Source organism: Coloeus monedula (genome assembly GCF_965178545.1).
Source record: "Coloeus monedula genome assembly, chromosome: 5".
Lineage (NCBI taxonomy): Eukaryota > Metazoa > Chordata > Aves > Passeriformes > Corvidae > Coloeus > Coloeus monedula.
In genome coordinates, this window is record NC_138785.1 from 31,023,253 (window position 1) to 31,039,235 (window position 15,983).

General features: G+C 39.4%; 1 protein-coding gene across 2 annotated transcripts; it reads left to right on the forward strand.

The window, feature by feature from the left end:
* Nucleotides 1-744: 744 nt before the first annotated feature.
* Nucleotides 745-14,556, forward strand: CFI (complement factor I; the record flags this gene model as incomplete). 2 transcript variants are annotated; one of them, XM_082281780.1, is made up of 12 exons in its annotated part: nt 745-804; nt 2,356-2,674; nt 3,305-3,449; nt 4,793-4,971; nt 5,981-6,091; nt 7,663-7,779; nt 8,906-8,944; nt 9,453-9,556; nt 10,162-10,277; nt 10,980-11,257; nt 12,331-12,432; nt 14,339-14,556. In XM_082281780.1, 12 exons carry the CDS (start codon nt 745-747, stop codon nt 14,554-14,556), a joined length of 1,788 nt encoding a protein of 595 aa, XP_082137906.1. The 2 variants fall into 2 exon arrangements, with proteins under 2 accessions (XP_082137906.1, XP_082137907.1); XM_082281781.1 differs by having other exon boundaries at nt 2,395-2,674.
* Nucleotides 14,557-15,983: the final 1,427 nt, after the last annotated feature.

Here is a 15,983-nt window from a genome sequence, read left to right on the forward strand (position 1 = left end):
CTCGTCCCGTTAAACCTCAGGAGGTTCCCACGGGCCGCACTCCTCGGGCTCGGCCGCACGGGGGGCGCACCCGCGGTGCCTCATGGGGCCCTCGGGATGCGCGGGGACGCCGGTTCCCGGGGCTCTTCCCCGACGCTGGCGGACAGACGGAGGGACGGACAGACGGCCATGGCCGGGGTCCATCCCCTCCCGCGCGGGACGTACCTGCACGTGCGCGCCGGCCCCGCCCGGAAACTCCCGCGCTGCCGCAAGCGAGGCTGCCTGCCGTAAATGAAAGGGCACCTGCCGGCCGACACTGTCGCGAACGGCTTTAAATTGCCAGGGGAGGCGGCGCGCCGTGAGGCACAGCCCCGCGTGCCGTGTGGGAGCGGCGGCGCCTGGCGTGCGTAGCCTGCGGGGAACATTCGGCTTTCACAGGAACCCGAGCCCGTGGGACGGATCGATCCGACTCCTCTGGGCAAAGAAAAGAAAAGTGTAACCCTCACAAGCGCTTCCTTTTAATAATTTACTTCAAAGGCTTTGCTTTGGTTATCTCGCCATACACTTACGTGTACATAAAACCAGTTAAGGCAGGATCTTTTGAACAGATTTATCAGTTAATAGTTGAGGCTCCTGTACTTTATTTCTAAACACGCTTCAAAATATTTTTCTAGTGGCTAAAAATTAAACACAAATCTAACAGCTGACACTCAAAAGAATCCCAGCCAGAGGAATTTGTCTAGGAAGGGAGATAAAATTCTCATCATGCGAATGCTCCCAGTTTGCTTGGTTTTCTTGTGTCTCTTTTGTCTTTGTGGATCAGAGGTAAGATACGTTTTATTGTGTTAGCAGTAATTTATTAAAACCTTTAATAAACAGTTCATTGTTATAAAAGCAAAACCAGGTTTTTTTAAAAAAAGTTTCCTTTCGTAGTATTTGTGTCTCATACATTTGTTTTAGCCCAGCCTGAATGTGTGAAGTTTGCTATTTCTCTTCCATGTTTTGATTCTATCTGGGGCTTACGCTAACAGGTTTCTGGAAAATATTTTAATCATGATCCTATCCTAAATCAAATTTGCAAGCAAGGCTGACCAGAGAAAGGTGCTGCAATTTTCCCTGCCTCCCTTTTTTAAGAAGCGGGATTGCAGCCTTGTAACACGGCAGCGTGGTATGTCCCACTGCCAGAAGGCTTGCTGCGGGTTGTCTTCGGGCAGAAGTGCCCAGGAAAGCCGGTCTGGGCTGAGCATTCAGCACAACCCAAGTCTTTCAGAGAAGTCCTGAGATAAAAATCAGCACCTGTTGTTCCCGGTGAGGAGGAACACCTAGCACAGTATGGGAGTTACGCCAAGCCGGATCTGGCTCGCTGTTTGGATCCTACTGACCCCAGAACAGCAGGAAGAATTTAATTAGATTATACAACCGTGAAGAGGAGAGGTATTGGATTAAATTCTGCCCCAACAACATCCTCACTGACTTTACTGTGGCCAGGATTTCCTCATGAGAACTTTAAACTTCAGCTCTATTGATTCAGTTGACTCAGTCAAAGCTGATAAATCACATTCAAGGACTAACGTTTCTCTCCCATTTTCACACAGAGCCCATCCATATATATTTTTCATGTTTCATCATTCATACTACCCACAGATCTTAGTAAGCAAAAGCATCCAGCCAGCACTGAAGTCACCAGAGAGCTGCACAAACACAGGTGCAGAGCCACTCACCCAGAGGCTGTCAGAGGGAGAGGGTCAGAATCTGTATCTGCAGTCCAGTGATGGCCAGCAACCACCCTGCAAATCCACTGCTGTGCAAGATACAGGAAAAAAGTTGATAAGAAAGAGCATTCAATTTTCAGATTGCTTTCAGATACTTGAGATACTTGTTATTTGAGCACTCATATGGACTCTGCAAAACAAATCATTAATTACAGATTTATTTGCTAGTAAGTAGTTCATAAATACTTACTGGTGATATTTAAATCCAAAGTCAACCAGGCCAATAAAACAAATCTTAGAAAAAAAAAACCCAAATTGCTATTTTTTTCACTTTCTGGTGCTTAAATTCCTAAATGTTTATAATCTGCTCTGCACTTCAGTTGATGTTTGAAAAGTAAAGAGTATAAAGTTTGTGGGAGATCAGTGAGAGTGAACATCACACCAGGTAAATGACCCAAAAAGAAAAAAAGTGTTCAGGAAAACTGAGGAAGACAAGGTGGCCAAAGACAAGGGGATAAACACTATAAATAGCATTTAGCAACTTTTGGTTAGATTGGAAAGGCTTACGAATGGACACTTGCTGAGGTCATTGAAGAGATCTGCAAAACTCTTGATGCAGTCCCTAATCTTGCTTTTATTTTAATTTTTTTTTTGTGCCTTGCAGAATGCAGCATTTAATGCTGAAAAAACCCCCTTTCGACAGGTTAAGCCTGCCCAGCCAGCTGAGCAAGACACCTACCTCATAAGAGAATGCTTAAGCAACCAATACACCCACAAGTCCTGTAAAAAAGTTTTTTGTCAGCCATGGGAACGATGTGTGGAGGGAAAATGCCTTTGTAAGCTTCCCTACCAGTGCCCAAAGAATGGCTCTGCAGTTTGTTCCACCAGTGGAAAGAACTTCCGTACCTACTGTCAGCTGAAGAGCTATGAGTGTCAACAGCCCACAGCAAAGTTCCTGCACAAGGGAGCATGCATGCCTAAAGGTATTAACACCTCCTTTTCCAAAATTTATCAGTCATGGGTGGCTAAGGAGATGCTTACACTATTTACAGCTCAGAAAGTCTGTTCATTTTCTTGCACTAGTAACAAATCAAACAGAAAATGAAAAGTCACTGAAAATGGGCAGTATCTGTTGATTTTCATAAAAAAATAAAGTGACTGACAGGCCCAGGTCATCCTCCTGCTGGTTTTGTTACACAGATTGCTGCAGGCATTTTGCTACACAGGTCACAGAAGCAGGATCTGGCCCTCTCACTTCAAGTATTACTGGTTGGTTACCAAAAGTCCCCTAAAGAAGGTTATTATACTAAAATGCAACCTGTTCTTGGTAGACTTTCAGGTACTCTTATGTACCCGTTACCCTCATTTGTCCTTAAACTGGCATATTCTGAAAAAGTAGCAGGCTCAAAGACACAAAGTCAATGCTCAGAAAATTCAGGAATAATACCTGAAACTTCAGATTCCCAATCTAGTGTTCTTTCCATATGAACTTCAGCTGTAAATACAAAATCAGTCCTGATTTGGTATTGTGCTGTCTTTCTACCAGATATATCTATATAATCTGATTTTGTTTCGGGATTTTTTTCATTTCTTTCTCTTTTTTATGTTTTAAGAAACATTTTCAGTCTCTCTGGGTCATGGAGATTCAAGTTTGCTTCGAGTAAAACCTGTGAATCACAAGGAAGAAAGTTTTGTATGCGCTAGTGAGTGGACTATGAATGAAGCAAATGTGGCTTGCAGGCACCTTGGCTTTGAATTGTAAGTTTGGGGAATTTATCTCTGGATAACTGCAAGGGATCTGAAAAAGTAGTGATTCTTACAGAAGTGTCAGTCACAGCCAACTGTTAAAACAGAAAACTCATGAACAGTGTATTGGCTACAATATTCTGATAAAACTTCTTAAACTGACACCTGAGAGTGAGAGCCAAAACAATTTTTGTGTTCTGTTACAGGTTACAACTATGCAAACCATAATTGTTTTACTTTAAAATAAAGATGAAGACCAATTGGAGGTGTTCTCTCAGGCCTGTGTTAGGGAAAGTGCATGGATGGAGCATCCCCAGGTAGCTCTGAGCAACGATCTGTGTGCAGAGAAAGGTTTCTCAGGACAGCTGACAATAGGGTACAGCTCTGTTTTGCCACTTACACCAGCCAGACTAACAAGAACCTGAACATGGGGTTTTTCCCCTCACCCCTTACCCTGCTGCCACTGCTTGCCCTGGCCCCAGGGATGGCTGAAGCCCCACAGAACTTGGTTTTTTTCCCGTGACCACACTGATGACCCAAGTTGCATATTCAGCTCCTCATAGAGTCACCTCTGTATCCTGTACATAGTAATTTTACACCTGTACAACTAATTTAACTTAGGTAGACTTGCTTCCCCAACCTTACGGAAAAAAAACCCTAAAAATGTCCCCAAAAATCTGAAACTGCTATTGCAGTGCCTCTCTGGGTGAAAAGGAAGTATTTCCTAGTCCTGATCAGTGTAGCTTTAAATAGCAGATAAAGGTTTGCCCTGGGACAGAGCACTGAGCCCTGGAGTCTCACTGAAAGCCTCTCTAGTTACTTATTTACTCGATCCATATTTCTTTAAGGTAGGGCATACATACACTGTTAGGAGAATACTGCTCAGGTAAAACCAAGAAAGATGAAAATTTATCAATCCCAGCCATGCAGTGGCCTGAGCTTCCTCAATATTCACTGGCTTTGATGGCACCAAGGATAGCTGACCCCATGCAGGATGGTTTCCAGGTTATGGCTCACCCATGTCCACACAGAGATAGAGATCTGAGCTTACAAGTTTTGCTACATAAGGAGACTTTTCTATCCATCATGATACACAGTGTCTTTCATAGAGCTACATATGGATTTGGGGACAGTTCTAGGTAGCAACCTGCAAAAATTAGCACTTTTTCTTCCAAAGTAAACATCTCCTATTTACCCCTAGACAACTCCATGGGAAATCTGCTCTTTTTCTTAGCCATGACCAAAATTCTTTGACATTGAGGAAAATCATATAAATTCTAAACAATAAAAGCAGTGCACAATCCATGGTGAAATGATATAATTTGTTATTATTATTATTATTTGTATCTTCACAGAGGTGCTGAATATTACCAAACCAATTCCAGCATCACAGAATCTGCCTTAAATTCATTACACTGTCTGCAAATAAGTTGCAGGGGCCTGGAGACAAGTCTTGCTGAATGTCACAAAGAGATGAAATCAAGAGATAGTAATGAGGGACTTGTTAGCCTGCAGTGCCAAGAAAATCTCAGAGGTTAGTAGTTCTTTTAGTTTAATATCTCTTCGGTGTTTTTACATTTCAAGTTTATTTTAAATAACGAGGACCTAGTTTGCTGAACTCTCAGCCACAAAAAACCTGCACTGAAACCCTTTGATTATTTTAAATCATAATTTTGCATACTTTAAGATAATTGAGGCAATCTGGAGTCAAGACAGTCTTGAGTTTGCAAGTTTGAAAAATCACTGTTGCTCCTGAAGTGTTTTCACAGGTATTTCCCCAAAGGAAAATTATTTCACACATGGTTCTGTTTGTTCCACCATCCCTCCCAAGGGTGCCAAGGTATATTGTATCCCACAAGTCTTATCTCTCCCGGGTTAACTGGTGGGCAGCCAGGTGACACTGTTGTGCTCACTGAGGGAGGTCCATTAGCACACCAGGAGCACTGCAGCCACACAAACATGGCTATGGTGAAACTGCTGGTGTCTCATGGGGGGTTTAGGACTCCTCAGTTTCTCACTGATAAAAGGGGAATCAAGGCCTTGTTTAGAATTCTAACAGCTTTTCATTCTCTGCAGTGAGCTTTCTCTGGGACTGGTGAGGATCAGCCTAAGATGCTGCTGACTAGAAAAGCTATGAATCATCTCAGGTTTCTCTTACAAAAGTAGTTATTCACAGGTTCTTGATGAGTTCTTTCTAGAGGAGGAACCTCTATCATCCTAGTTCCTTGAATCATTTGCAGTGGGTTTGAACTGGTCATTTCTGGTTTAGTCCTTGCCAGTTCTTTCATTAGAAGAAATTAAATTCCCTTTTGCCAGACTACTGGAATTTGGAGGAAGAAAATAAATGGTCACACTGAAACCCTGATGAAAAGGCAAACAAAACACTAAAAAAAGATTCCTAGTTACCTGACTGGGCCCCAGCATACCTACTGCTGATAGGCCAAACTGCTGACAGAATCAAATATGCAGGCAGAGTATTTCCCTGGGCAATTATGAACCTACAGTCAATTCCACACTAACTTCATTTTCATCTTGCTGCACAGTTTGTTCAGATGGGGAGTTTCAATGTGTCAACAAGAAGTGCATTTCTCTGAAAAAAACCTGTGATGGAATCAATGACTGTGGAGACCTGAGTGATGAACTGTGCTGTAGAGGTAAGAATTTCCTTTGTCAGGTGTTTCGTACTAATTTCAGCAGAAAACCACCTACAAAGAATTTTTACAGTGATGTAACAGCTAAATTCTGTTGTCCAGTAAGTCACTACATCAAAGCAATCAAACCATAGTTTATGTATAAGGAAGGGCAAAAAAAAGGCATAAAATACAGTTTTGAAGCAGGCAAGTGATCTCTTGAGAATCTGGATTTCCTCAGAGGATGAGGAAATACAATGAGATTATTTAGGAGGCCGTTAAAAATTGATACAAAAAATGAGTCCTGTTAGAATGAAAATGTATTTTTACTTGGAAAAAATCAATAGTAATTAAACAACGACACTGGTTTTCTAATGAACTATCTTTAAACCAAAGGAAGATCTCTCTTAAATTTATTACTAATGCAAGATCATCCATGGAACATCTTTGAAGAGTTCCTGGCACATTGCTTGTTCATGAGAAGTCACTCTTTCAGCATCTGCAATTCCAGCTGTAAAAATTCTGATTAGAAATGAGGAATGGATCTAGCATGACCTGAATGCAGGAGAATACTTCCAAAATTTGGGTTTCCAGTGCCAAATGCTAAGGTGGATTACAAATCCCATCATTATCCCTCCATAACCTTAATTTTGTAGTGCTACAATTGTAAGTAAGATTAATCTTATAATTGTGGAAACATGGTCACAGAAATTTTAGAAAAAAAAAATAAATACATGTGATTTCATACATCTAGTAGACATTTATTTGGATTCCACATGACAAAAATAGTGCTGTTTCAGTTGAATGGGCTGAAAACAATGCTTCCTGAAATCAAAATAAGTATTTCAGTTGAGTTCAATGGTCTTTGGATCATATTGGGATATCTGGATACTTTTAGAGAACTATCTTATTTTCTATTAAAGACAAATACCTTAAATAGTAGATTGACGTGAGATTTTAAATTATCTCAGAAGACCCTGCCATGAATTCAAGCACTGCTTGGCTTTTGATAACATTCAAAGGGATCACAAAATTTAAAAGGGAAGGGGTTCTCAGGTTTATAATACCTTTTCATATAACCAAGAGTTTTAGAAGAAGTAAATTATTACGTCCAGTCTCTTCCTAAAAGGACTCTTGATTCCTAACCCTGCATTTAGGCATTTAGCTCATGCAACCAAAACTCAGCTTGGTCTCTGATTTGGGAGGGTGAGATTTGGCACAAGCATCATCAGTTCCTCATTTGAGGTGATCAGTAACGCTGGTGAAATTCGAGGTCTTTTGGCTGAGGTTGAGTGTGGACGTGTTATGGAATGAAACTGGTATGGATTGACCCCAAGTCTAGCAGTACAGTACTGCAGTGGTAACAGGGATCCACATTTTTCAAGTCTTATAACTTCAAGATTTAAAGTGAGGAGAGCCAAGTATTCATTTTGTTTACATGCACAGAGCTTGGTTTTGTAATCTCTTTATGAACAGCCAGGTCCCATGTAATATGGATATACATTTGGTTTATATTTTAAAAAGCTCTCTGACAGTGTGAGGTTGCTGAACCAAATGATCCTGTGATTTACATTTGTAATTCTCCTGTGTTACAGAGTGCAGAAACAACAGTTTCCACTGTCGGTCAAATATCTGTATTCCAAATAAGAATGTCTGCAACAAAGATATCGACTGCCTCACAGGAGAGGATGAAGCTGGAGTTCTCTGTGCAGGTTTTTTTCTGAAAGATGTTTTTGTTTCTTTCCTTTCATTCAGCCCTAAACTAAAGGCTGCACAATGCATATTATTATATTATTTATTATGCAAGAATCAATCTTCCCTATGTTACGTTATGCACAGGCGGAAGAAAAGGTCATACAATTTTATTTCCTTTCTTTCTAGAAAAGAATTACAAGAAAACTAAAGGAAGGAAGAAAACAGATGATGGTTTTGGAAGCTTAAGGCAGATTATGTCTTTTGTTTAAGTGGCCAGCTATCAAACTGGTATCCCCTAAGAAAGTGTAGAGAGGGTGAGCAGGAATACTTTCCTCACAAATGAGGTATTCAACTAGTTTGTCAATATAATAATTCTTCTGTGCTGTTCCCCTCTCTGTTGAAAAGATTATGCTTTGTTTTAAAATCAGAATGTTTTCCTTGCTCTCATAAGAGAAAGTCTAAGGCCAAAAAAAGTAAAAACTATTGGTAAATGGTAATTACTACAGGTAAAGTGAACTCTAAATGTAAACATTACTGTCAGTGACATGAGAACAGACACAATGCTCAGCCCCCATTTAAGGACTGAATTCAGTGGGCACTTTGTTTGAATAAAAGCTGACAAACCAGATTCAGCAAGCATTTAATTTACCTCTTGTGTTGAATATCCTCCCTTACCCCATTAAAGGAGGCACACAGCATAATCTAAATTGGGTGGAAAAAAATCAAACAAAAACCTGTTACCTAATGCTCCTTTGGTTTTTAGAAAGTTTCAAAGGTTGATGGGGCAGGAGAAATTTCGGTGGTTTTTGGTAGAGAAGAATGGGACATCTCTTTAGAGATCACAAACAAAAAAAAGGCAGTTTCTCAGGGTTTCCTGGAAGAAGGGCTCCCTAGGCTTGGAAAGTGAGTAGATGTTGTGTAGTTATAAATGAGTATCTGCTGGCTGTAGGTCATTTTTAGGCTGAGGCAGCCAAACAGTGCCTAGCAGGAAAGGAAACAGCAGGCACCAGGCTGGAGAGTATTGCTCTCCATGAGAACAGTATGCCCTTATGCATTTAAAATGTGTTCCACAATTTTGGCACACAGACATAGATTTAAGTAAATGTCTGCCAATAATTTTAGTGTTTTGTTATTCTACTATAGGCAAAGAAGAAGTAGCTGAAAATGACAGTATGGATGAAGGTGAGTGTAATTAGCCCTCCAAAATCAATAGCATACCCTCTTATTAGTGACTTTCTAGCTACCAGCCAGCTCCTCAGATCCAGAACACTCAGATATTTTGACTTTGTGATTTACTAATGTACACTCTGGGATTTACTGTTGGTCTCACTTTTCACTGATTTCAAGAATGCGGTAATAATTCATCCTGGCTGAGGACCTACATCTGCGTGTTTTGGCAACTGGTGAACTCCCAGCTGAGGTAAACTCTCAGCAAACCTAGGGGAACATCCTTAAAATTATTTACCTGAATGCAAGCAGCATTGGAAAAGGGAGAGAAGTAATGTGATGCTAAGATACAAGCAATTTTCAAAGCAAAGACAGATGCCAAAATTTTTCATCTTTGTTTTCCTGCTATTTCAGCTGCTGGCATATTTGCAGCACTCAGATTTTCAAGATAAAGATAAGCCTGTCTCCAAATAGAGAGAATGTATACCTGAATTCTGAGATACATTTTTCCTTTTTGTTAAAGAAAGAAAAATGATAAAGACACTTCTTCCCCAAGTGCACTGCGGTGTTAGAAATCACACACTAACTCGACGGAAAAGAATCATAGGTGGAAAGATTGCAGGAAAGGTAAAAAAATAACCTTACCAGATATGAGTTCATTCAGCATTGCTTTAAATGGGCATTATTTGCCTTCTGTTAAACTTAAGGAAATAACAAAATCAGCTTATGCCATGTTTTGCAGCAGTAGTGGCGTTGCTCTGAAAGAAAGTAAAGAAAAGCACAATTTATAAAGTAAAATATGGAGTTACAAAACTGAGCATTATAGTACAAGTCGACACTGAAAATTACTCAGAAAAACAATTAATACTACAGCTAAAAATAACAATTCTGGCAAAATGGAATTAAAATTTGCATCTTTAAAAGACAATACAGCAAAAGTGTAGGGTCAGACCCTACATCTGTTTCTCTGACTGCAAGGGGTTTCATGACTGAAAGCTGGAGGGAAGGAGGCATTGCACCAAGTCAGAAGATTGAATAAATTACTGAATTTTAGTATATAAATCCTTTATATCTCATGGAGCCCAATTTACAACTTCTGGATAGCAGATCTTTTATTTAAAATCAGACATAGTCAAGGAGATTAGGTGATACCAAGAGATGTTTTTCCTTTATGCACTAAAAGTTGTACAACTGCAATGACTTCTCATTATTTGCGTTTGTTGATTGAATAGGGTGAATTCCCTTGGCAAGTGGCAATTAAAGACACCAGCAATGAAGGTTCAACAGTGTACTGTGGAGGGGTTTATATCGGTGGCTGTTGGGTTCTGACTGCTGCTCACTGTGTCAGGTAAAAACTAACTCGGGAATTATTTTCTTACTGCAAGGCAGAAAGATTGTTTTGGATATTCTCAGCTACATGTTTGTTAATTTCTATTTGTCTGTTGAACAGAACAGTTTAAAATACCGACTCACCCACATGAACAATGAGGAAGATTCAGGAAAGATAGAGTGTTTTGGCAGTGAATAGAAAGATAAAAAGTAACAATGAGTTTGAAGAGACATGGCATACTTTAGTCAGATAGCAGACAGGCAGGAAAGGTCCACTGTAGCCACTCTGCTTGAAATTAAATACAAGGGACCTCTTCTCCATCTCTACCTTGGGGAAGTCCAGGATCTGTTTCCAGAGAATGTCCCTGGGGTCATATATTCCCCAGAACAAGCCAAGAGCAGACATGTAAGATTTGCCAGTCCCATCCACATCTGCTTACTCTATTATCAGAGCAGCATAAACACCTGGTTTCTTTTTGTCACAACACTAAACAGAGCCTGGCTTTAACATAATTTTCTGCATTAGTTGCAGTACTCAGCATGTGTCACCTGTCTTGAATTTGCTACACTTCAGAACAACTTGGGCATTAAGTCCAGAAAGAAAATATATGTCTCTAATGTGTATTTTTATTCTACAGAAACTTTGATAAAATGCAACAGTTTACAGCTTTAAAACAGTTGAAATGTAAGTTCTTGTGTTTACTTGGCTGGTTTTTTCCAGGGCAAATCGAGTCCATCTCTACCTTGTCTGGGTTGGAATGCTGCATACAATAGAGCACGACAAAGAGACAAATACTTTGAAACTAAACCAAGTGATAATTCATGAAAATTACAATGCATCAACTTATGAAAATGACATTGCTCTGCTGGAGCTGAAAAGTTCTCAGCATGGAGAATGCTTCCTGGAAGACAACAGCATGCCTGCCTGTGTCCCCTGGTCAGAGTACATGTTCAAGACTGGTGACACATGCAAGGTTTCTGGATGGGGACTAGAGAAAGGTATTTGGTTTAGTGCTTGCTACAGGAATGTATTATTTGTATAACTCATTTTCTAATTGTGATGAGCTTTTATTTTGAAAAGGCTGAAGAATAGTTGTGCACAAAGCAGTCAGAAGAGGCTGAGTACAGAAAATGTAGGCTGTGGTTTGGCACTCGGGTATCATTGTTGGGTTCTCTTTTCTGTACTGCTTCCTCTGCTGTTTCAGCCACTTAGTAGATTGATATGGAGGACATCTCTGGATGAAAACTACCCCAACAGTAAGAAATTTTCCTTTTGTCTATCTAATAATTGTATTAGCTGTGGAGACCTGTTAACAACATGTAACAGATGGTGTTTGGTAGCTCCCGGGGGCCCACAGTCACAGCTTGTCCTCTGTCCCCTTCCCAACAGGATCTGAGCTGCAGCCAGCAGTCATGAAACTCAGCACATGTTGTCACTGCCATGGTTGGGTTTAGCCCAGAGAAGCTTGCACAGAGACAGATAAGCCAAGTATAATCATGCTTTCAAAGATTTGGGAAGCATTTGTTTTGTATCACAGCGTTCCAGCCTGGTTTTGAGGTTCCTCCTCTCCATACTCAGTAGCATCCACCCAGCAAATGCAAAGTTGGGAATTGCTAGCAAACAGAACAAAACAGAGCATCTCTTTAGACTTGTGAATACATAATTCACCTGTATCTCCACAAAGATAGAGCCAAGTTGGAAAAGTAATAAGGATGAATCACAGCCACATCTCCATTTCACAGAAAGCAATATACCAGTTTCCAAGTGCCTGGAAACCTTGATATGGAAAACACAGTAAAAAAAACCCTGAGGGATACAAGGAAATGGAAAGGGTGAAAATGTCACATGAAAGTACTGTAGTTAACAGTGCAATTACACCACTCTGCTTTTATTTTGAAATATATGGCCAATATATTGGGTAAATGTTAGTGGCAGTTTAAGGTTTCTGGTTTATAATACTGAAGATAATATTCTCTAAATAAGTAAATAACTAACTTTCAAATTATTATATTAAATGTGTCTAATGTGTACTTACAATTTTAAATTTTGAAAATATTTTTTTCTTTTCTAGATTACAAAAAACAATTTATCCTCAAGTGGGGAAATGTTAATTTATTTCACAATTGTTCTGAATTGTATCCAGGACGATTTTTTAAAAAAATGGCATGTGCAGGTAAGCATCAATTTTATTACTACAATTTCTACCATCAAGGTCTCAGTTTAGGTCAGATATACTGGGTGGGAATCTTCCAGACTTAAGGAAGACAATAAACCAACTACCACAACACCACTGTTGGCAAAATGTCAGCCACTGGAGCCTGTGGCATCCACCATTATATACATATTCATAAACAGAGTTCAGATGACAGCATGACAAGTTTCTATGATTATATGGGCAAATTTTTGCATGTAATTTGAGTTATGTTTTCTAAATACACAAGCACTCTACAGCCTACTGAACCTCCTACCTTTACTCCATTTGATTCTGATTCAGCAACATGTTTAAGCTAATGCCTGTCCTGGAACACACTGCCTGTTGACTAGAATGTAACTATTCATCTACTTAGACATTTGCCACTACCACACTGCATCCCAGGAAAATACAGTTAACTTTTCAAACTTAGAGTAGTCTGGCCAGGAAACTGGTTGCCACTCGTAGTATTAAAATGAGGATTTTGAATACACATTTTTGCTTCTCAAGTGACAAAAAATGTTGCCAAATACATGACTAAAAGAACAGTGAGTATTCAACTTACAGGGCAGATGGTTTCAACTGTTAAATCAAAAAGTAAAGGCACTATTTAAACAAACTACTCAACAAGAAAATAAAAACCATATATGAAAGCTAAATCATTCATGATAAATTCAGCATGTCATCTGTAAGATACGGGGCTTATTTACTGCACCAATTCTGTAACTTATCTCTTTTTTCTTCAGTTTATTTCAAGTGATCATACTTTACTACAAGGGGATAATGACAATACCACATGAGTCACATTCAGAAAGGGGATATCTGGGGTTAACTTTCCATCTCTGATGCAAATAAAAACTTTAAGGGCTGGTATCCACAGGAGTTAGTAATCCAAGCATTAATTAAACTGATTAAAGGCAATAAAATCTTGTTTCATAGGATTAGTAATCCCAACTCTGAAAAGTTCACATAACTCTTTCTCAGAAATGTAGAGATTCAAAAAAGAGGTTACATTTTTAAAAGCTTGGGGAGTCATGCTTTGTATGGACTCCTTCATACTAGGACAGTCAACCAAGCAGAAAAGTATAGTAAGGGTGTTAGAAATCCATAAACTTTTACTGAGTATATAGGAAAAAAGCAAAAATCACATTCTAGCTCTGTAGCAGCATTTCTGTTTATATCATATCCATCTTGCTTCATTTTTTTTTAAATCATTTTCCTTATTTGCTGACCTGCAAATGAGTAGGTTTGTGAGCACTGAAGCATAAAGGGCACTGGATCCTGCACACTTGTGCCTCAGGGCTGCTACCTGGTGTTCCTAAAGGAGCACCAGGTAGCAGCCCTGGGACCAACCATGCAGTGGGGGCACTTACAGACAGTTACTCTCCCTCTCATCCCAGGATTCATGTGCTCTCCTTCTCATGCCTGCCCATCTGTTTTCATAAAGCTGGTAAAGAAAATAATTATACAGATGAGACTGCACAATGGCTTACTGGGTAGAGAGGACACCAAAGGCAGACACAGAGGCGTACACATATTGTTATATCTTCACTTCCAAGGAATCAGTCTACAAATCTTTTTACATTGTTCCATCTTTATGGGCTACTTCTTATAGTTGGCAATGTGGCTGAATTGTTCTCTATTGCACTGGGTAAAACAAGACTGATGAAAAAGCAAATGAGAATTTGGGCCAGCCACAAGTATAAAGAGAGGCCCTGCACTTGAAATGAGAAGTAAGTAACAGAGTTGAAGAGATTCCGAATCTCCTTTACTGGTGACCATCAGACAAACACCTGTCAGGAAGCGACAAACCTGAAAAATCTCCTGAGCTCTGCCTTGTGTGCCAGCTTGTATCTTAACTCAATTTTGCTTTTTATTTCCTCTTCAGGTACTTATGATGGCTCCACAGACAGTTGTAAAGGTGATTCAGGAGGCCCCCTGGTCTGTTTTGATGCAGAAAACGTGGCCTATGTCTGGGGTGTTGTGAGCTGGGGTGAGAACTGTGGGGAGGCTGGTCACCCTGGCGTGTACACGCAGGTTGCCAGCTATTATGACTGGATTAGCCACCATGTGACAAGGGGTCTCATCTCACGGTACAATGTCTGAAGCTTGGAAAATGAAATGCTTCCTTCAAATCACCCATGCAAAAATAGTCCTTTTTCACAATCAGCAGTCATGTAACTTAGCAACAAGCAGTACAAATCTTTGAGGAATGTATTTTGAAAATTCTTAACCCTCTATGAATATCACAATTTTGCAGAGCCTGTGGGAAGAGAATTTTACAGGCACAAGTCCACAGCAAAAGTCTCTAATAAAAGCAGATGTTAAAATATCTTTTTCTTGTCATTTTGGATTTTTTTCCACTTTTCACATTGCATTTCAGTTGCTGTTGTTTATCTAGCTAAAAGAGACAATAATAGTGGAAGCAGTGGTTGGAAAATGACTGCACTGGCAATATGTGAACTTCACAGAAAGGACAGCAGCCAGGCTGCTTTAAAGAACTCACATCATCTCAAGGTCTAAGTCACCAGAAAGCCTCAGGAGGCTGCCTTGCTTGGCACTTGATTCCTCAGGCTTATTGCAGAAGTAGACTTCGGACCATCTATTAATCCACAGATTGGCTATGACCATGAGATTTGTTGCAATGCAACAGTTACTCAAATAATAAATCTGCTTGCTAGTTTTTGCAGCTACAAACTTAGACAATTTATATCTAGTTAATATACATCATCTGATCATCTAGCCTGCGGCAATTTTTGTAGCTCTAAGTTTTATTAATTTAACAGCAGCTGGTCACAAACAACAAAGGAATTTTAAAACTTAAATCTCCAACTTAAATAAAAAGCATCTTTACTATCTTAAGATCCCTGTGTATGAATATATATATTTCAGGTATCCAGCAAACTCTTAACACCAAGTAGAGTTTTACTCTACACACTATCACACACTGTATGTGCATATATATATTTATACACACACACATTTTATATAACAATACAAATATATAAAAAGTCAATACCTTAAACATACAGACTTAATTCTACAAAACCAAGTAGGAGATCTAAAATTAGACTCTTTGCTGTCATAAAGTAAACATCAGACTATACATAATACCCTCACATTCAGCAAGAGCTCCACACAAAAAGTGTGCAAAAATTCTTTTTGAAGAAGTAGAATTTGATTTGTGGATTGGTGCCATCAACACAAAACTCACATAACTCCAGCCAGTTGTATGAAAATTTTCAATAGCTTTAGAACATTCTTCACCGTATTCTAATGACAAATACTTCTAATATCTATTTTATTTTATTCCTCTAAATTAATTATCCTGTTGAGTAAATGGCATATGTTTACACAACACAGTTGTTGTGATAGTATTTTTTCTACAATTCACCACAGTCAGACAACAAAAATTTTTGCAGTTTCATTGACTTTTCTCCATCTTCCAGACTTGTAAAAACCCCACATCAGCATGAATTTGTCATGTAAAGACACTGTCAGGCACCAAAATAATTAAACTAAGAGTATGAATT